The sequence below is a fragment of the Ischnura elegans genome, chromosome 10, assembly GCF_921293095.1.
Source record: "Ischnura elegans chromosome 10, ioIscEleg1.1, whole genome shotgun sequence".
Classification (NCBI taxonomy): Eukaryota; Metazoa; Arthropoda; class Insecta; order Odonata; family Coenagrionidae; genus Ischnura; species Ischnura elegans.
Window position 1 is genome coordinate 97,984,420 of NC_060255.1, and position 18,518 is coordinate 98,002,937.

General features: G+C 39.1%; 1 protein-coding gene across 1 annotated transcript in view; it reads right to left on the reverse strand.

The window, feature by feature from the left end:
* Window positions 1-7,093: 7,093 nt before the first annotated feature.
* Window positions 7,094-18,518, reverse strand: part of LOC124167087 — a 33,087-nt gene continuing 21,662 nt past the window's right edge. Inside the window, exons 2-3 of the mRNA XM_046544879.1 lie at window positions 9,677-11,330; window positions 7,094-7,511 (exon numbers count right to left, since the gene is read on the reverse strand). Of these exons, the coding sequence (XP_046400835.1) occupies window positions 7,476-7,511; window positions 9,677-11,185 (1,545 nt within the window). The 5' untranslated portion in view covers window positions 11,186-11,330 and the 3' untranslated portion in view covers window positions 7,094-7,475. The remainder of the gene's footprint in view (window positions 7,512-9,676; window positions 11,331-18,518) is intronic.

Here is an 18,518-nt window from a genome sequence, read left to right on the forward strand (position 1 = left end):
TTCGGGTTATAGATTTTATTTCATCTAATGTGACTTATCAAATACATGGAAGCTAAAAATGAATGATTAGGAGTATTTTTTCCGATTTTGGTATCTCACCGACTATGCTGATGGTCGCGGGTTCGAATCTCACCAATTTCGTGTCGTAAAATTCCATAACTTTGGGTTTTGATTACAATTCATGCATCTTTTACCTTAAAATGATTCTATTTTAAGCTCTCCAAGAACACCAAGTTATCGCCAATCGCAATGACATCTATATCGAGATTTTCTAAAAATTGTTTAAATAATAACAGCTCAAAAAATGCTAAAATGAAGAAATATCGTAAAAATAATGCCAAAATCAGATTCAGACGATGATCAAAATCAGTAAGGGACTTCCACTTTTGTTTCTATTTTAGGTAAAATTACGACGTTATTAATTTTGGCCAGCTTTTTTCGATTTGGGACCACTGTGAGCCGCTGCGATGCAGGCTGCTGGCAGGTAGCAGAGTACCCTGCTAGCAGGTAGCGCTTGGCTTAAATAAGAATAATTCATACCTTATCAGACGAAGGAAACTTTCCGACCTTAGGCAGTTTTAATAGGTGATTAGTAAGACGTTTCCCTGAGCTCTGTGCCTCATGCATGCATTGGTAACCTCAGACGATGTATAACTCCTATCAACTCGTATAGAAACCAAGTCCCTGTGAGGGACGTAGTTTCTATACGAGTGGAGTGGCATCGCAAGGGCGCCAATCTGGCCTTTTTTCAAATGCGGTAAAAATTGACCATTTCCATTGGTCTAAACTGGGATTTCTGAAACCAAATAAGTTGTATATTATGAATACATTAATGGTGGGTAACGAATCGCAATCAATGCCTTTCGTTTCTTTGATAAAGGAAACTACCCGATTGTATAGGCGCATTGTAAAATAAATACGTGTATCTTTCGTTATTAAATTGCAAAAATGAAATATGCAAAACATTGACACTGACCGTGCTCACTATTTTAATCGCTTTCGGACGCACCCAACTGTAGCAACCCAATCGTTGGTTAACTCAATATTTTTATCAGACCCTCGCTCCAACACGTCTTCAGGAATACCGTTTAGCACTGCAATAATGTGCAATAAATAATTCTCCGGCGCAACACGTCTATGCAGTGTGTTATTAATCCCTTGCGCTGTAATGACGATTCTAGCTCTTCATGAAGTTTCGGCGCCAGTGTATCTCGTCATCGGATTTTCATAACTTTAGCACTATTTAGAGGAACAATTTAATTATTTTGATTAGAAATTATTATTAGAAATTATTAGAAAAAATATTGATCGGGGGGAAAAATCCGAAAACTCGAAATAGTCGATGGGTTTTCGAGATATATCGATCCGAATTAACATGTTAGCCTTATGGGACTAAAACTTTTTTCCTTTTATTGCGGTCTTGTAGATGTCTCAGGAACATAAAATTTTTGTGACAAAAACTAGATTTTTAAAAAAATTTTCAGTGTGGTTTTCATTGCAATATTTGTATTTTAAGTATTTTTGATACATTTTTTTAAATTTCCAATGCTTTTCTTATGGGCCTAATGCTTGTCTTATGGGCCTATTTGTTGAGTAAAATAAAATTAAAATTATTAATAAAATTAGCTATTAGCTTTCCTCTAATATTAGCTTGTGCTCTGTTGCTTCCCCAAAGGGAGTCATGAGCATTAAAATCCCCCAACAGTACGTGTTATTTTGGCAGCTGAGCGGCTAGCGACTCAAGGGCATTCTTGTTCACTGGTGCCCACTGCGGCAAGTAGACGTTACAAAAGGTATCTAACTCTGGGGTGGCTACAGAGAGTGCAACAGCCTGAAGGGGGGTTCTTAACGTGATCTGGGAAGAGTAAATGTTCTCCCGGACAGCTATTTGAACCACTCCCTGGGCTCTATTGCCACTAACATCATCGACCCGGTAAGCGCTATAGTCCTGTAATGACCTTCTGTCAGATGGTTTCAGATGGGTTTCCTGCAGACATACGCAGGAAGGGTTAAAATCCTTAATTACAGCATACTGCTCCTCCTTGTGTCGGTATATACCGTTACAGTTCCAATGTAAGGTTTTAAACATAAAATTCATGAATAATAAATAGAGATAAATATAATAAAAAACTCCTTATGCGGTCGACTACGATCGTCGTAGTCTCATCTTCCCCTTTTCTTGAGGCTTAGTCGAGCATTTGAATTGCCTGAAGGTGAGATGTGACTAGTCCTTGGTCACTGTTCATGGTTATGCCTCCGTGTTTTTCAATGTGGATAGATTCTTAGAAGTCAAATAAATGACGTGGGGCATGTTTAATTACTCTGATATTATATATGCCGATTGAATGAGAATTAGAAGCCATATGATGGGCTACAGATGAGTAATTGAAGTGGCCTAGCCTGAAGCACGAAGCGTGCTCCTTGAAGCGTGTGTTTAAATTCCTCCGTGTCTGCCCGATATAGGAAAAATATAAAACTATGAAAATCACGCCCACACTCGTATTTGCTCCGAGGTACTAATGTCCACGTCTCAATCACACACATACATACACTCGGGTTTGCGAAGCTTCCGCCTACGCCGCGACCCACTCACACCTGCTGTCCTGAATAACCATTCGACACGGCGCGCGGTATGTTTTATTTATTCGAGTTCCTTTTGAAAATGTGTGTTGCTCATCGGTGCGTTGAGTAGCCGGTGAATATGGGACTGGAAGGTTGTGTGTTTGTATCACTATTATTTTTTTCTCTTCTATTGTTGACCTTGTTTAATACATTTTATAATATTTCTTGGAGTTTAGGTCAATGTAAAACAACGTGTTCTCTTGTTCTCTTCTATTCTTGACCTTTTTTAATGCATTTTATAACATTTCTTGGAGTTTTGGTCAATGTAAAACAACTTTTTCTCTTCTATTCTTGACCTTGTTTAATACATTTCATAATATTCCTGGAGTTTAGGTCAATGCAAAACAACTTGTTCTCTTCTATTCTTGACCTTGTTTAGTGCATTTTATAATATTTCTTGGAGTTTAGGTCAATGTAAAACAACTTGTTCTCTTGTTCTCTTTTATTCTTGACCTTGTTTAATGCGTTTTATAATATTTATTGGAGTTAAGGTCAATGTAAAACAACTTGTTTTACATTGACCTAAACTCCAAGAAATATTATAAAATGTATTAAACAAGGTCAAGAACGGAAGAGGAAAAAAATAATAATAATTATCTTATAAATCAAGGAGAGGAATATTATTCATCACTTTCATATCATCGTCATCTCAAACTACAATATAAAGTACAAGGAGAAGAAGCCGAAGAAGTAGCTGTATAACAACAATCAACCCTTAACCCATTTTTTGGACTATGAAAATGGAAAATTTAAGAAGAAATTCAAGAGGATACTTAGAACATATTGAAGCCCTGATGATGATTTAAAATAAATCGAAACGTTGGCTATAACTTGTTTTACATTGACCTAAACTCCAAGAAATATCATAAAATTTGTGGCTGCTGTGGTCGAAGGAGGTCTTGTGGATGTACTGAGTTATTTGTGTGAATGGGTTTACGGTATATGCTTAAAGACGTTTGGTTTTCTTTGTTTCGGATGGTTTCATTGTCTAAGAAGGGAAGGGGGCGATTCTTTTCAACCTCACACGTGAAGTTAATGGATGGGTACTGATCGTTGAGCTTTCCAAGGAACTGCTCGATAGCTTCAGAGTCATGAACAGCGAATATGTCATCAACGTACCTATACCAGACCCGTGGGAAGTAGAGGAATTCTTCCCGGACGTTTTCTTCAAAGAAGGACATGAACACGTTGGCCAGGAAGGGGATAGTGAACTGTGGTACCGAAGTCTTGTTTGCAACAGGTCTTGTTATAAATGTAATAGTTTTGACTCATGACAAGGTTGGTGATACAGATGTATTTGTTAATTATGTCATATATGACGCCTTTAGATGTTAAACATTGTTTAGGAAATTCAAGGTATCTGGAATGGAAACACTTGGAAAGAGAGATACTAAATAAAAGGAAACTACTATTTCGGATCTTTCTAAGGCCACGTTATGAATTTTCGAGATGAAAGCGTATGTGTTTTTCGAGTTGGAATTAGTGTATAATTAAAGGATTGTAATCCCCTTAGAAAGCCATTTTGATTGGTTATATGTGGGAGAGTTAATGGCTGATACAATGGGTCCGATGGGACAGTCTTATTTGTGTATTTTTTTGAGGAGACAATATAGACGTGGTAGGCGGGGATTGGCGACGTAAAGTTTGAACTTAGAGCTTTGATGATGAGATTATTACAGGCGCAAAATGTAGCCTTAATGTCCTGGATCAAGCAGTTAATGGGATATTTGGAAGTTTAGTGTAATTTTTGCTCTAAACGCACTTTTGCACGCCTTTAGGTATTAACATAAAAATAGTTTTGATAAGGGAGGAAATATGAAAATAAAGAGCTACGTTGTTCTTCATACATTCCACTGCCAGCCAAGAGGACATCGTTTTCTTCTACTGCCGGAGTCAAAATGATGTGCCGCTGTAATTTGCAAATTTATATCTTGGTTTCAGCGCATGCTATAATAATGAATTATACGTCATTTTAAAGGAAAATTTATCCTAAATTCCGATTTATTTTTTACAAAAAACTCAAAAATGCAGACACAACAGTGCAATAAATGACTCCGCGCACCGTAAAATTAGCCGTTTTGTCAACTTCATGAACTTCGTAACTCAACCTAGGGAAAACTACTGCGTCAACAGCATTCTTCTTCCATAATAATTTACAAACATTAGTGTAGATTAATAAAATGGCTTTTGGGTATTTTTAAAGCGCATATTTTGGTACAAATTAATGAAAATATTTAAACAGTATCTTGTCCTATAGTTTACCCTGAAAGAAAAAGAAAACTGATCGGAACACCTTTTACTTTATTTGTAATTTTCCTATGATCCATAATCTATAAAAAATTTTGATATTTGTGAATGTTAATCAACTCTATTAATGCCATGTTGCCAAACGGGGCCGCGGTGGAACCTAGGGAGCTGCTGTGAGAATGGATCTGAGACGCATTATAAAGGAAGTTGTAGATGGAAAAAGAACGGAATCCAGAGAACGGAAAGTCAAACCCAAAGTTGCCCAAAGAATGTGCAGTTCTTTCATATGTTGCTCTTTCCCCAGTTAAAACCATATAGAAATTGGATTGGAATAATATTTTCCCCACGGATTCCTCTGATGGTGATAGTGCAGGTGAAGGTTATCCCTCTAGGACTTCCGATGCGGAATTTTTAAGTGGCAACGCTCGCAATGACGATGAGCTCATATTGAGAGTAGGTTCCAGATATATCGTGAGAAAAGCTCCCAAAATGTATAAAGGACTCTGCTTGGAAAATATTCACATTTTGATGTTACTGTAGGAAGGCCTTAATTGTAAAAATAACTTATTAACAGCTGAAGACTTTTTGTTTATAATATTGATCGAAGTGCGATTGACTGATTCTTTCTGCAGAACAGGAAGTGGCTTCGGAGTTTTATAGTCACAAGCTGGTAGATTGTGTTGGAAATTCGTGCATATTATCGCTACTAAATTGAAACAATTAATAGTCTTGCTTGCTCAGATTCCAGTCTTAAAGAACTTCCTGTCGCCTCCAGGCAAAGTATTTTGAAGTTGAAATCATCATTGACTGCTTCGAGGTGGAAAATAAGTACACCATAAGACTCACTATCGGACTGCCGAAAGAATACACATTACACATGAGTATACGCTTTCGCCAATAATTCATGCAAGTCTCATTTTGTGGTGAAGTATAAAACATTTCAGATGCACATCAGCTACCTTTCCATTTCTCGGCATCGACTTTCGGCGCCGACGAAGTCTACAGTTTCACTAAAATACCCTGGTATCATGATGGAATCAGTAACAGGAAGCTTACTAGTATCAGCCTTAGAATAATCATATTCCTTCATCTTCACGCAATCTATCGCTTTCAATGAAAGAAAATCAAATAATAGCCCTGTAGTCACAATAAATAACTCCGATACGTCTGCACTTCAATAAATGAATCATAACCACGCCGTTTCTTGTATTCAAGCATGCAACCTCTATCATGGGCGTGCCGCCGTGCCTCTTCGTACTGAATAATGACGTCACTTTTCTACCAGCCAATCATCGGGCATTTTCGATTCTCACTTGTATTTGAAACTTCTCGTGAACTTTGATGAATTAAATATCGCAAACCACGCCATAAAATAATAATAAAAAAAGTTTCACCGTGGTATGCAAACATATATTTTTATATAATTTTGGGGCTCTTGATTATATCTGAAATATATGCAAGTTCCCTGTTGGGAGAAATAACCCAATACCACACCCGGTGGGAATCCCGAGAAATTTTTCATCAAAGGGAAGAAATTAGACGCCTTCGAAATATTGGAAATACAAAAACTAAAAAAATCGGAACACGCTCCTGATGAGTGAAATTTTTTTTTCATTCTCCCTCATCATTGCTGAAAATAAAATTTCAAGAACCGAGACTCATAAAATATCAATTTTATACATGAAGTGTTAAAAGCCATTCTCTGCCATTCTCCCCTTTCTCCACGCATGTGAGGTTGGACCCTAGTTTTCCAACCGTCAACGTTGACCCCGAAAAAATCGTTGGAATCAAAAGGTTTTTTACATATGTACCAACCCCATACACACAACCTCACACAAACGCTGTACCAACCCCCTTCTCACCTTAGAAGAGCAATAGAAGAAAGGTACGGGGTCAACAACCCAGGAGAAGAAGATCATCTGGACGAGGACTCCATTCGGACGGCCGCAACGCGAAGGAAGACGGTGAAGGCGTGCGTGGTACCCTCACTCATCCTGGAACCTTTCTTTCCTCCCCCACCCCTCTTCCGAAGACCTAAAAAACGACACTTTCTCCCACAACCCTCAACATCTCCACTTGTCGACACCCAAACCCCATCCTCCATCTTACCCCTCTCCTTCAAGCACCAAGACCTATATAAAGAAGTACTCTCAAGACTTATGTTACACTTGATAATGTTGTTTGTTGCAACGAAACGAGTGGTGTCAAAATAAAACTCAGTGGAAATATTGCAATGTCCAATTTTACTAATATAAATGAGGACCCTGGAGGCCCAGGGACACAAGTGCAATTTCTATAATTTTGCAGATATTGGTTGGGTGGATACACAATATTTTTGTACCAAAGAGTGAATGACTGCGTGTGTGATTTTTTTCACATTGCAGGAAAGTCATTTTGTTTCATTTTATCCATGCATTTTGGTCATTTTTCAAAGAAAAAACTTGTGTCAACCTTTTCATCCGAGCTTTTCGCAATGTTCTTGTAGATAGTGGCCGATTGGTGGGGAGTGGACGATCTCGGCCTGTTGCGAGCCGTTTCTGTCAGCGGTCAAACAGCGAACTCGACTGGCGCCTCGTGACAGCTCGTGAATAGACCTCGGGCGTGGGCTATTGCAGCGCTGAGTTTTTCCTCTCGATCGCCTTCTGCATGAATAGAAGAAAAATGTATATGACTGTGGGGAAACTGAAAGAGAGATTATCGGAGAGGAAGACCTTGCTCCAAACATTTTAATCTATGAGGTTTATCTAGTAGGTGGGGAAAAACTTGAACAGGTAGAGCAGTTTAACTATTTGGGCAGAACATTAGAGGAAAACGGACACAGTAGCAACGACATCAGGAAGCGAATTGCACTAGCAAAGGAGGCGTTCATGAACAGGAAGGAGCTTCTGAGAGGATCGTTATGTAAGAGTTTAAAGAAAAGGTTAGTGAAGAGTTTGATCTAGAGTGTAGCTCTCTGCGGTGCGGAAACGTGGACACTGAGGAAAGAAGACGAGAGAAGATTGGAGGCATTCGAGATGTGGGCATGGAGAAGAATGGAGAGAGTTAAATGGACAGAGAGGAAAAGGAAGTACGAAGTGCTGGATATGGTTGGCGAGGAGAGGCAGCTTTTAGATGAGATGCTGAGGAGACAGAAGGTATGGATGGTACTTAGCGGGGAGGGGATGTTGAAAATGGTGTTGGAGGGTAGAATGTTAGGGAAACGAGGGAGGGGAAGGAAAATAATAGGATTTTTAGATAGATTGAAAGGGAGTAGGCCTTACAGTGAATTGAAGAAGGCAGCGCTGGAAGGAAAGGGAGGCTCCCAGATCACTTCTTGAATTCTCCATGGAAACCTACCTTAATCGGTAGAACTCTATGATGAAAAAGGTTTATCTAGTAGTAATAATATACAAACAGCTGTGGTATTATTCCACACGATCTTATTCGATCCCCTATTTAATTCGATTTCCCCTATTCTGGTGTCCGTTCCAAAATTCATCTCTTTCTCCGTTAGGTAACAAGGTCATGACAATAAGATAATACACAATAACTTCCGCTTGATGATGATTATTAATCGCAACCCAGACCGCTTTATTAAAAAAAAATAAGTGTCATAATAGGTAGATATTCATCAAAGATACATATAATGGAATACCGCACAGTTAAGGATGACTCAACGAATTTTGGAAGTGGCGTGAATAGGGTAGTTTCCTTCATCAAAGAAAGTGAAATGCATTGACTGCGAATCCTTACCCACCATTAGTGTATTCATAATATACAAATTATTTGGTTTTAGAAATCCCAGGTAAGACGAATGGCATTAGTCAATTTTAACCTCATTTGAAAAAAGGCCATATTGGCGCCCATGCGATTCCACTCCACGTGTCGTCACATGGACATAGTTTCTATACGAGTAGATAGGAATTTTACATGGTCTGAGATTACCAATGCATGCATGAGGCACAGAGCTCAGGGAAACATTTCATAATAATCACACATTAAAAATACCTAAGATCGGAAAGTTTCCTTCGTTTGATAGGGGAATAATAATCCTTATTTAAGCCAAGCGCTACCTGCTAGCATCCGGCGTCGTATCAGTGCTCAAGCCTCGCCCCAAGGTCACCTCATACGGCTTCAGTGGGAACCAGAAATACGTCACACGGACTTTTCCCATTATTCCTATTTAGCCGTCGCGTTTTCGCTTTGAAATTTTTCACTTTTCATGTAATCGCGAAAAATAGATATCGCCATTGGAAATCTAAGAGCGCGAAATGCGCACTCCAGGAGTAATAATCTTTCGATTTAGGCAATAAAAAAATGATTGGAAACCACACTATTGTAGGTAGAGCATGCAGTTGGAGGAATTTGTATGCAAAGACCAATCAGTCAGAGTTGTGGGCTTCACTTCTCGACGCACCGTACTGCTAACGACACTTGTGCCGTAAAAAAGAAATGAGGAGAAAAATTAAGCTATTAAATAATTTCGTTTCATAGTGTATTAATAATCCTTATTTAAGCCAATCGCTACCTGCTAGCAGGGTACTCTGCTACCTGCTAGCAACATGCGTCGTATCAGCGCTCAAAGCTTCGCCCCAAGGCCACCTCACAAGGCGGCAGGGGGAACCAGAATGACGTCACACGGAGTTTTCCCATCATTCATACTTAGCCGCCGCGTTTTCGCGCGCTTGAAAATTTTCATTTTTCATTTAATCGCGAAAAATGATACCGTCATTTAAAAATCTAAAAGCGTGAAATGCGTATATTATCTTTCGATTTACACGATTAAAAATAATAGGAAACCACCCTATTCATCCAAATGGTCGCTTACCGTGGTCTCTTTTTCTAGTTCCGCCACCACGTGTTCTTCGAAGAATCGAAGCAGCGAGGGAAGTTGACGGTTCAATTTAGACCTCCCGTTTGAAGTTCCTTCTTGAGCGATGACGCACGGAACCAGAGCACTCAAGTATATTTCCTTGCCTGCTTGAGTTACCTTGTTTCGCACCCATAATTCGATGTAATTTTCCAAAGGCTTTCCTGACTCGAACCCATTTCCCGTAATCCTCAGCGCCGTGTCCAGGATACCTTTGAATTCCACGTCCCTACCCCCGTCTCCACCCTGCCGATACGGCAACCCCTTGTTCTTGAACACAGAAAATATAGCCAGGGGAGTCAAGGAGAAGGCGAGACGGAAGGAATGGTAAGATTTGTGAGTTGTAATAACAAAGTACGCCTTCCGGGTTTCAAAGTCGGCCATTGCACCGAAGTCGGGCCCTTTCCGTTCGGTCCCGTCGTAATCTGTCACCCTGGATATCATCCTTCCGAGAGCGAGACGACCTTCATTCCCGACGTAGACGTGGACACTGACTCTCTGGAAAGTCAGAAATCGAATAATAATCGAAAAAATGGAGTCTTTGTCGTAAAATTTCTCGTACGCATTCTTCGTTTTGGATTTAGCCTCCTCGCTCGATGGCATAATTACAGTCTTACGCATCATCTCCTCTATGTAATATTCTTTGTCGTATATCTTCTTCGTAATCTGCGATGGCTCTGTTGGAATAGTTTCGCCCGCATTTTCGTTGACAGTTGGCTGAGGGTTCGGGATACCAGCCTCTGGGTCTTCCTTGGCTGCTGCCTCACTCCTATTGTCTCCATGTGAATGGGTCGGCGAATTTATATCACCCTTATTGTTTCCGATTGGATGCATCGTTGAAGACATCTGCTTTATTGGGTTTATTCCGTCCTTTATATCTTCAAGTGAGGAATTCACTCTGGAAACAAGGCTGGCTATTTCCTCTCTAGCTTCTGCTATTGTCAGCTGTAGATTTTTGACTGAGGAGACGACGCTAGCTTGTTCATTTTTCATTGTCTCCACTACGTCTCGAGTAGTGTTCACTGCTGTAACAGCATTGGCGACCTCATTCCGTGCAACGGTGATGGCTTCTCGAACAACGCTTAATGTGAGGTCCTTGAAAGAAGCTAGCTCTGACGACAGCAATCGCTCAAGTACTTCCTCTAGTCTCCCTATCAAATTCGCAACCTCTGGACTTTTGTTCTTTCTGGAGACTTTCTTGATGGAAGTCTGAATCGTCTCCAGTATTTCCCGCCTCATCTTCTGCTCCGGGTGATTGGACACCATTTCCTCGGCATCATCCAATGCCGTGCGACCGCCTATCCCCGCCTCCAAAGGATCACCTCCCATGTTCAACAGCTTCCCTACCCAGTCAGCTTTTCCCAATAGCACCGCCTGTTGCAGCACCGTCGTCAGACTTGCGTCAATGTCTACGTGTCTTCTATAGCCATTGTCGGGAGATCTTTTGGTAACTAGGTCTGACGGCATTTCTTCCTCGTTGAACTCCTTCGGTCGTTTTCCTCCGAATATTCAGTCTCTGTGAAGGGTGGAGTGAATTAAGGAATCCTTACACGGTCCGTTTTCGTCTTTGAAGGTCGCGAAGGAATCCGTTAGTCACGGAAATGGATTGTTCCTAGGTCAAAATAAAGAGAAAATTGGAATTAAGGAAATAAAACTTTGTAAGGTTCACTGATTGTTTAATTAAGGGCACGACCCGGGTTTCGTAACTTAGTTACATCGTCAGGTGACTAAACCTGCATGCATCATACATTTATACCCAAAGTACACAAGTGACTGTGAGGACATCTGTTGGAAAGGAAAAGGACTAGTTGAGAAGCGGGGGTGAGGGTTAAACACGGACTGAAATGGGGAAAAGGGGGGGAAGGGAGGAAAAGGGGCAGCCTTGGTTTGGGACGAGGGTTTTTTTTACCAGCCAGGGGAGGGCGGGGTTAAAGGGGGTGAGGAGACGAGAGCTAAAGAAGGTGGCGGTGTTGGGGAAGAAGAGAGGGTTAGCGGGGTACATTGAGTTTTCTAAATGACAATAGTCTATGGAGGGTCGTTGAGTCCGGCTGTGGAAGGACATGGGTCACTGGGGGAATTTTGGTAAAGGCACTGCTTAGTATTTGTTCTTGGAAATTTTGACGGCACACATGTGGATAGGCACTTGAAAATTTATGTCAATGTAGGAGATCATTGTTGGGGATGGAAAAGAGAGGGGAGTGGGAGGGGAGCACTTGTTCGTTGGCAAGGGGGGTATTGTTCTTTAAATGTTGTATAATCTCCTGGAAATGCGAACTCCGTGCCATGTGTGGAAGATCACGTCAAGTGACGGAGAACATGGAGGACGTGTGTTTCAGGCAGATGCTTTTCCGTATATTTTAACAATGAACGACAAAGTAGCGGTACTTCCTGTGGACATATGATTTGGCATCCAGCATTTCTTTGTGCGACATTTTGTGCCGATTTTTCTCATAAGGGAACTAATTTTATATTAAATTGAGTGATGTGTGATATCTGTTGCATTATCGCCGTTTGACGGATGGGGGTCAAGAATGCAGAATATTTCGGCCGGGTAAAATATCATTGGAAAAATGGAATATTAAGAGAATTTTGAAATCGCTGATTATGTTTTGAATTCTGATTAAAAAAAATATTTTTTTAAAAACTCAGGAAACGGAATTCGTGATAAGGGAATCCCGAGCTCTTGTCACGTGGAAAGTCCACCTGGTTTCAACATTTTCTCTATAAATTGTTTTTACGCCGGAAAACGAAGATTGATGATTTTCAAGCACGCCATTTATGATTCTCTGAAATGGAGATATCAATTATATGCCGCAAAACTCGTTGTTACAATTTTGTGTACTCGTGTGGATAAGGTGAAGAATATCACAGTCTTATTTATAGAATTTCATTCACTTGTAAATGCTTGAATAGGTTTTTTCTATTGATAGTTTTAAAATAGGGTGGTTACCTATTATTTGTTTAATGCCTAAATCGGAAGATTATTACCCCTGGAGTACCCATTTCACGCTTTTAGAATTTTAAATGACGATATCTAATTTTTCGAGATTAAATGAAAGGTGAAAATTTTCAAGCGCGCGAGAACGCGACGGCTAAGTATGAATGCTGGGAAAACGCCGTGTGACGTCGTTCTGGTTCCCGCTGCCGCAAGTGAGGTGACCTTGGGGCGAGGCTTTGAGCGCTGATACGACGCAGGGTGCTAGCAGGTAGCAGAGTATCATGCTAGCTGATATCTCTTGGCTTAAATAAGGATTATTATTACCTTATCAAATGAGAAAACTTTCCAACCTTAGCCAGTTTTAATAAGTGATTATTAAGACATGTTTCCCTGAGCTCTGCGACTCATGCATGCGTTGGTAATCTCAGACGATGTAAAACTCCTATCTACTCGTGTAGAAAATAGGTCCCAGTGACGTCACGTGGAGTGGCATCGCGTGGGCGCCAATCTGGCCGTTTTCAAATGAGGATAAAAATGGACCATTGCCATTCGTCTAAACCGGTATTTCTAAAACCAAATAATTTGTATATTATGAATACACTAATGGTGGGTAACGAATCGCAATCAATGACTTTCGTTTTCTTTGATGAAGGAAACTACCCTATTGAGCTTAATAATAAATAGTCGAGCTTGATTGAATATATATAGAAACCAATTTTAGGCTATTAGCGATTACATTCGCCGCTTGGCGTATCTCTTGGGGCGATCTCTTTTCTCTCCCAATACGTACATTGACATGTATCCCAAGGTCGGTAAAGGGCAGGTCATGTCACGCAATTGACCAATGTGATGCACCATATTGAGTTCTAGCGCGGCGGGAATTCAAATTTTACGTGCATTTAAATGGAAGGTATAGGTGAAAAGAAACACGGTTTTCTCGCAGGGTAATCGATGCAGTGAGGTGAAACTTTGGTTACACATGGTAAATAAAATGAAAATTTATGATACGTCTGGATTTTGAGTCTACGGTCCTAGGTTCGGCTCCAGAAAAATTGTCAACTCACAGGAAAAATAAATTTCGCACCACAGCTCTCCGGATGAATGGGTTCCAAGGAACCATGTCTTACTTCCTCATTTGGTGAATGAAATAGATACATGAAATTTTCCGCGTTCATAGGGAATTCTAGTATACTTGCAAATACGGGCGGATTTTGACCCTGAGGACCTCGGTTGGACTCTGAAAAAATTTCCAACCCACGCGATAAAAAAGTTCTTGCTACAGCACTCCAGATGCATAGGTATTAGGAACCATGTGTCATTTCTTTATTTAGTAAGTCATATGAATGAAATTTTCCACGGTCATTGAATATTATGCTGTACTTACGAACACGGGTGATTTCCTGATCCTGAGGTCCTCGGTTCGACTCAGACAGATATAAAAATAGCAATAAAATACTTTTTATTGGTCCTAGGACTTTTCATTGTTAAATATAGGACAAGTGAATACAAGTCCTTTACGGACCTTGATGTATCCTTGCGACTGCAGTGCCTCTATTTACTGCGACCGGCGGGAATCAATGGAATCGCGGGAGTGAGGAAACCTGTATACAATATGTATGCATGTATATTTCGTGTCACGTGGTTGTTTGATTCCACTACGCATGCGCACGACGCATCCGACTTCGATACGTCTGTGTACCCAGGGATGAAGTCAGGATTTCTTTGGATGTTGCAGGGTGCGTGTCACGTAAAGTATTGGTTTGCATCAAAAAAATTAAAACGCTCACACGTTGGTCCTTCGTCGCATGGGGAAACAAAAATTGTGGGTTAATAATAACATCGATATATCTATCATTGTCCAAGTATACTATAATCAATGGCTCCATCAATGGCAAGGTCCAACGAACGCAATTGCAACAAAAATAATTGTAGCTACAGGAATCTCGGAAACGATATCTCGCTGCGATATAAACTCGGAAGTTTTTGCAGAGTGCCTTCCGGGGTGGAAAAATAATAATAGAAATGAAGGCCGTACAAGAGAAATATTATCATCTCTTCATAATGTTTAGGAAAATTTAAAAAAAGTTGACTTTACATTAATGCCTCCTTAAATGAAAACAATATGTCTAACAGACAAAACTTTCGCCTAGCCAAAATTAAAAAAAATCGTTTAATTCGATTAAAACAATCTGTCTGCAGTGACCGAAGAAAAAATGTAATTATTCTAATTCATCAGTATATAATTCCAAGTGTCCTGCTGAGGCAAATAACACAAACACGCAGCATGTAAAGATATTCGACCAGAAATGTATTGAATGTTAAAGTGGCGGGTTAGATAAACCAAGAATGAAATTTTCCATGAAAAAAAAACATTTGGCTTTGATGGAATTCGAACCCGGATCTCCCGATTGCCTGTCAGGTGTGGTACCATTCATTCATGCAGAATTTCATCCTTGTTGTATTCAATTGATGAATTCTTCTAGGGTTTTCGGCCAGGTCGATTCTGTCATGTAAGCCGACGTTTCGAGAGACGATTTGTGTCCCATCTTCAGGGGCTAGTTACTCTTTGAAACTCCAATTTCACACTGAACCGGATCGACCGTTTACCGAGGACAACAATGCGGTTCAGATGTCGTCCGATTGGCTGTGATTTTGATTTGAGAGCTGGCGAACGAAACTTAAGCTATGTAGCTCGCGAAGATGTTGGCATAAGCCTACCTATTTGGTAGACTTTGGGTTTTCTTTTTTAATTAGGTATCGTAATAGTTTATGAATTATTTAAATCCAAAATTTTCCCAAATTATTTTTATGAGTCCGCGGCAATCGCCGCCATTCCTTCCCGGCAAACGTTCGAGGTCGGGCTCCGTAAGAAATACGTGCATCGCCTTATAGGAGGGAGCATGGCAGTAGACGGGAGAAATAAGATAAGTATGGGACGATACCCAATCAACCATCGCGGTCCATTCTTCGAAATGCATTGCTCTTTTGTTCTCAAATTAATATCTTATGCCTCATGCCACATGGATATGTATATGAATATAATGTAAGGGCGGCCATTGCCTATTTCGCTGACCCATTCTACCATTGAAAAACGCGAATTAGCACAACTTGCTTAGTGTTTCGGATAGACCAATGAAATTTAGAGGAATGGTACATCTTGGTATTCTTCATTGAGAAATGTTAAACGGCCTTCTGCTGGTGGAATAATTTTCGATATATATCGAATCTACGTTTTATTGTATTTTATCGAATGGTAATAAGTACTAGGAATATTCATCGCTGGGGATAGATATGCCGGCATAGCATAAAGAATGACCAACTTATGAAATTTAAACCAACGGAATTGCGTATTCCAGCGTACCGGGGTCAGTATAATCGAAAGTTCGATTCGATTATTACACCAAATAAGAATATTGGTATAACTTCATAAGTATTTTCGTTGGAGTAATGAAATTTGGTAAATATGTACATCTTAGTATTCCTCATAATACACAATGGGAAAATGTTTTGTATATAGTCTCACATTCGATATATATCGAATCTGCGTTTTCTTAAAATATATCGAAATGCTATACCACATAGGATTTAACATCCACGGACAAAGTTGATATGTAATTATGTAGTGGATAATCATAGAATGAAATTTGAATAAAGAGCATTGCGCATTTTACTGTACAGGTTCGGTATAATCGAAATTTCAATTCGATTATTATACCAAATAAGTAAATTGGCATAACTTGATAAGTATTTTCGTTACACCAACGAAATTTGGTAAATGAGTACATCTTAATGGTCCTCATGATGTACACTGGGAATACGTACTGTATGTAGTCTCAGATTCGATATATATATCGAATCTGCGTTTTCCAAAAATATATCGAATTGCTATAATACATAGGATTTAACATCCACGGGCATAGTTGAGAAGGTAATAGGTAAAGTACGACCATAGAATGAAATTCTAATCAATAGCTATGAGCATTTTACAGTACAGATGTCAGAATAATCGAATGTTCGATTCGATTATTATAACATATACGAATGTTGACATAACTTGATAAGTATTTGAGGTAGATGAATTAAATTTGGTATATGACTACATATTGGTATTCCTCATAATGCACAGAAGAAATATGTTTACTATGTAGTCTCACATTCGATATATATCGAATCTGCCTTTCCTTAAAATATATCGAATTGCTATACCACATTGAATTTAGCATCCACGGACATAGTTGAGAAGGTAATAGATAGTGTACAACCATAGAATGAAATTCTAATCAATAGTTATGAGCATTTTACTGTACAAATGTCAGTATAATCGAAAGTTTGATTCGATTATTTTACCAAAATACGTAAATCGCCATAACTTAATAAGTATTACTGATAAACCAATGAAATTTGGTGAATCGATACATCTTGGTATTGCACATAATGTGTTGTGTAAATATGTTTACTATGTAGTCTCATATTCGATATATATCGAACCTGCGCTTTCTTAAAATATATCGAATATTAAAAATATGTTTTGTATGTTACGTCACATTCGATCTATATCGAATCTGCGTTTCCTTAAAATATATCGAATTGCCATTTCACAAAGAATTTAGCATCCACGGGCAAAGTTGTGAAGGTAATAGATTGTGGATGACCATATTATGAAATGCTAATCAATAGCCGTGAGTATGTCAATGTAAAGATGTCAGTTTAATCGAAACTTCGATTCGATTATTATTGGAAATACTAATATTAATATTACTTAATAAGTATTTGAGGTTGATGAATGAAATTTGGATAGTGGGTACATATTGGTATTCCTCATAATGCACAGCGGAAATACGTTTTTTATGTAGTCTCACATTCGATATACATCGAATCTGCGTTTCCTTGAAATGTATCGAATTGCTATATGACGTAGAATTTTGCATCCACGGGCATAGTTGAGAAATTAATTGATAGTCGATGAATAGAATGAATAGAAATGTATAACCTAATAAAAATATGAATAGATTTTCGAATTTTTCAAAACAGATGTTACTTTTTTTGAGTTCGATTCGATTACTGTAGAAAATATTCAAAATGACATATCTTCATAACTATTTCAGTTAGACCAATGAAATTTGAAGTGTGTGTGCATATTAGTATTCCTCTTACTTCCCAATAGAAAATAATAAAGAGAATGGACTACCTTTACATGTATATCGAATATGCGTTTTCATAAAATATGTCGAATTGCTTTATCATTAGGTGGTGAAAGTTTCGAACTTTTTACAAACTTATGGACCCAGGACTAGGGTACAATTGACACCACCATATCTTCTACCCTTTACACACCCGCTTGAAGAATTCAAGCTCCCATCCACTCGTTTTATTTAAAATTATATCAGCGATTTTTCTGGATCTTGAATCTTCATAGAATTTGAGTGAAAGAAATGAACGAGCTGTAAAATTAATAAATTAAAATAAATTTAAATAATATAGCACCTAATTATAATAATATAATAAAAAATAAATAATAATTGTGTTGCGTTCGCCTCGCTGAAGGGTCACATGTTTATTTATTGTGATTTCCTGAACTACGCTGGTTCACTCAGGGGCGCAGCCAGGAATTAAGGCTGGGGAGGGGGGGCAACTAATACCGGGGTGTGTGGGGGTATGGAATACCCACCAGGATAAGCGGTAGGTGCGAGATTAATAAATTGCGGAATTTTAAAATAAACGGTTCAAAATGGTGAGTTTTACGGCTTTCTGAGGGATATTTTATTTATCCTTACACTATTCTATTAGTAATATCAATCCTATGAAGTAAAATGGATTATATTTAAATATTTCTCTGAACTCTGGGGGGTTTTAACCCCCATA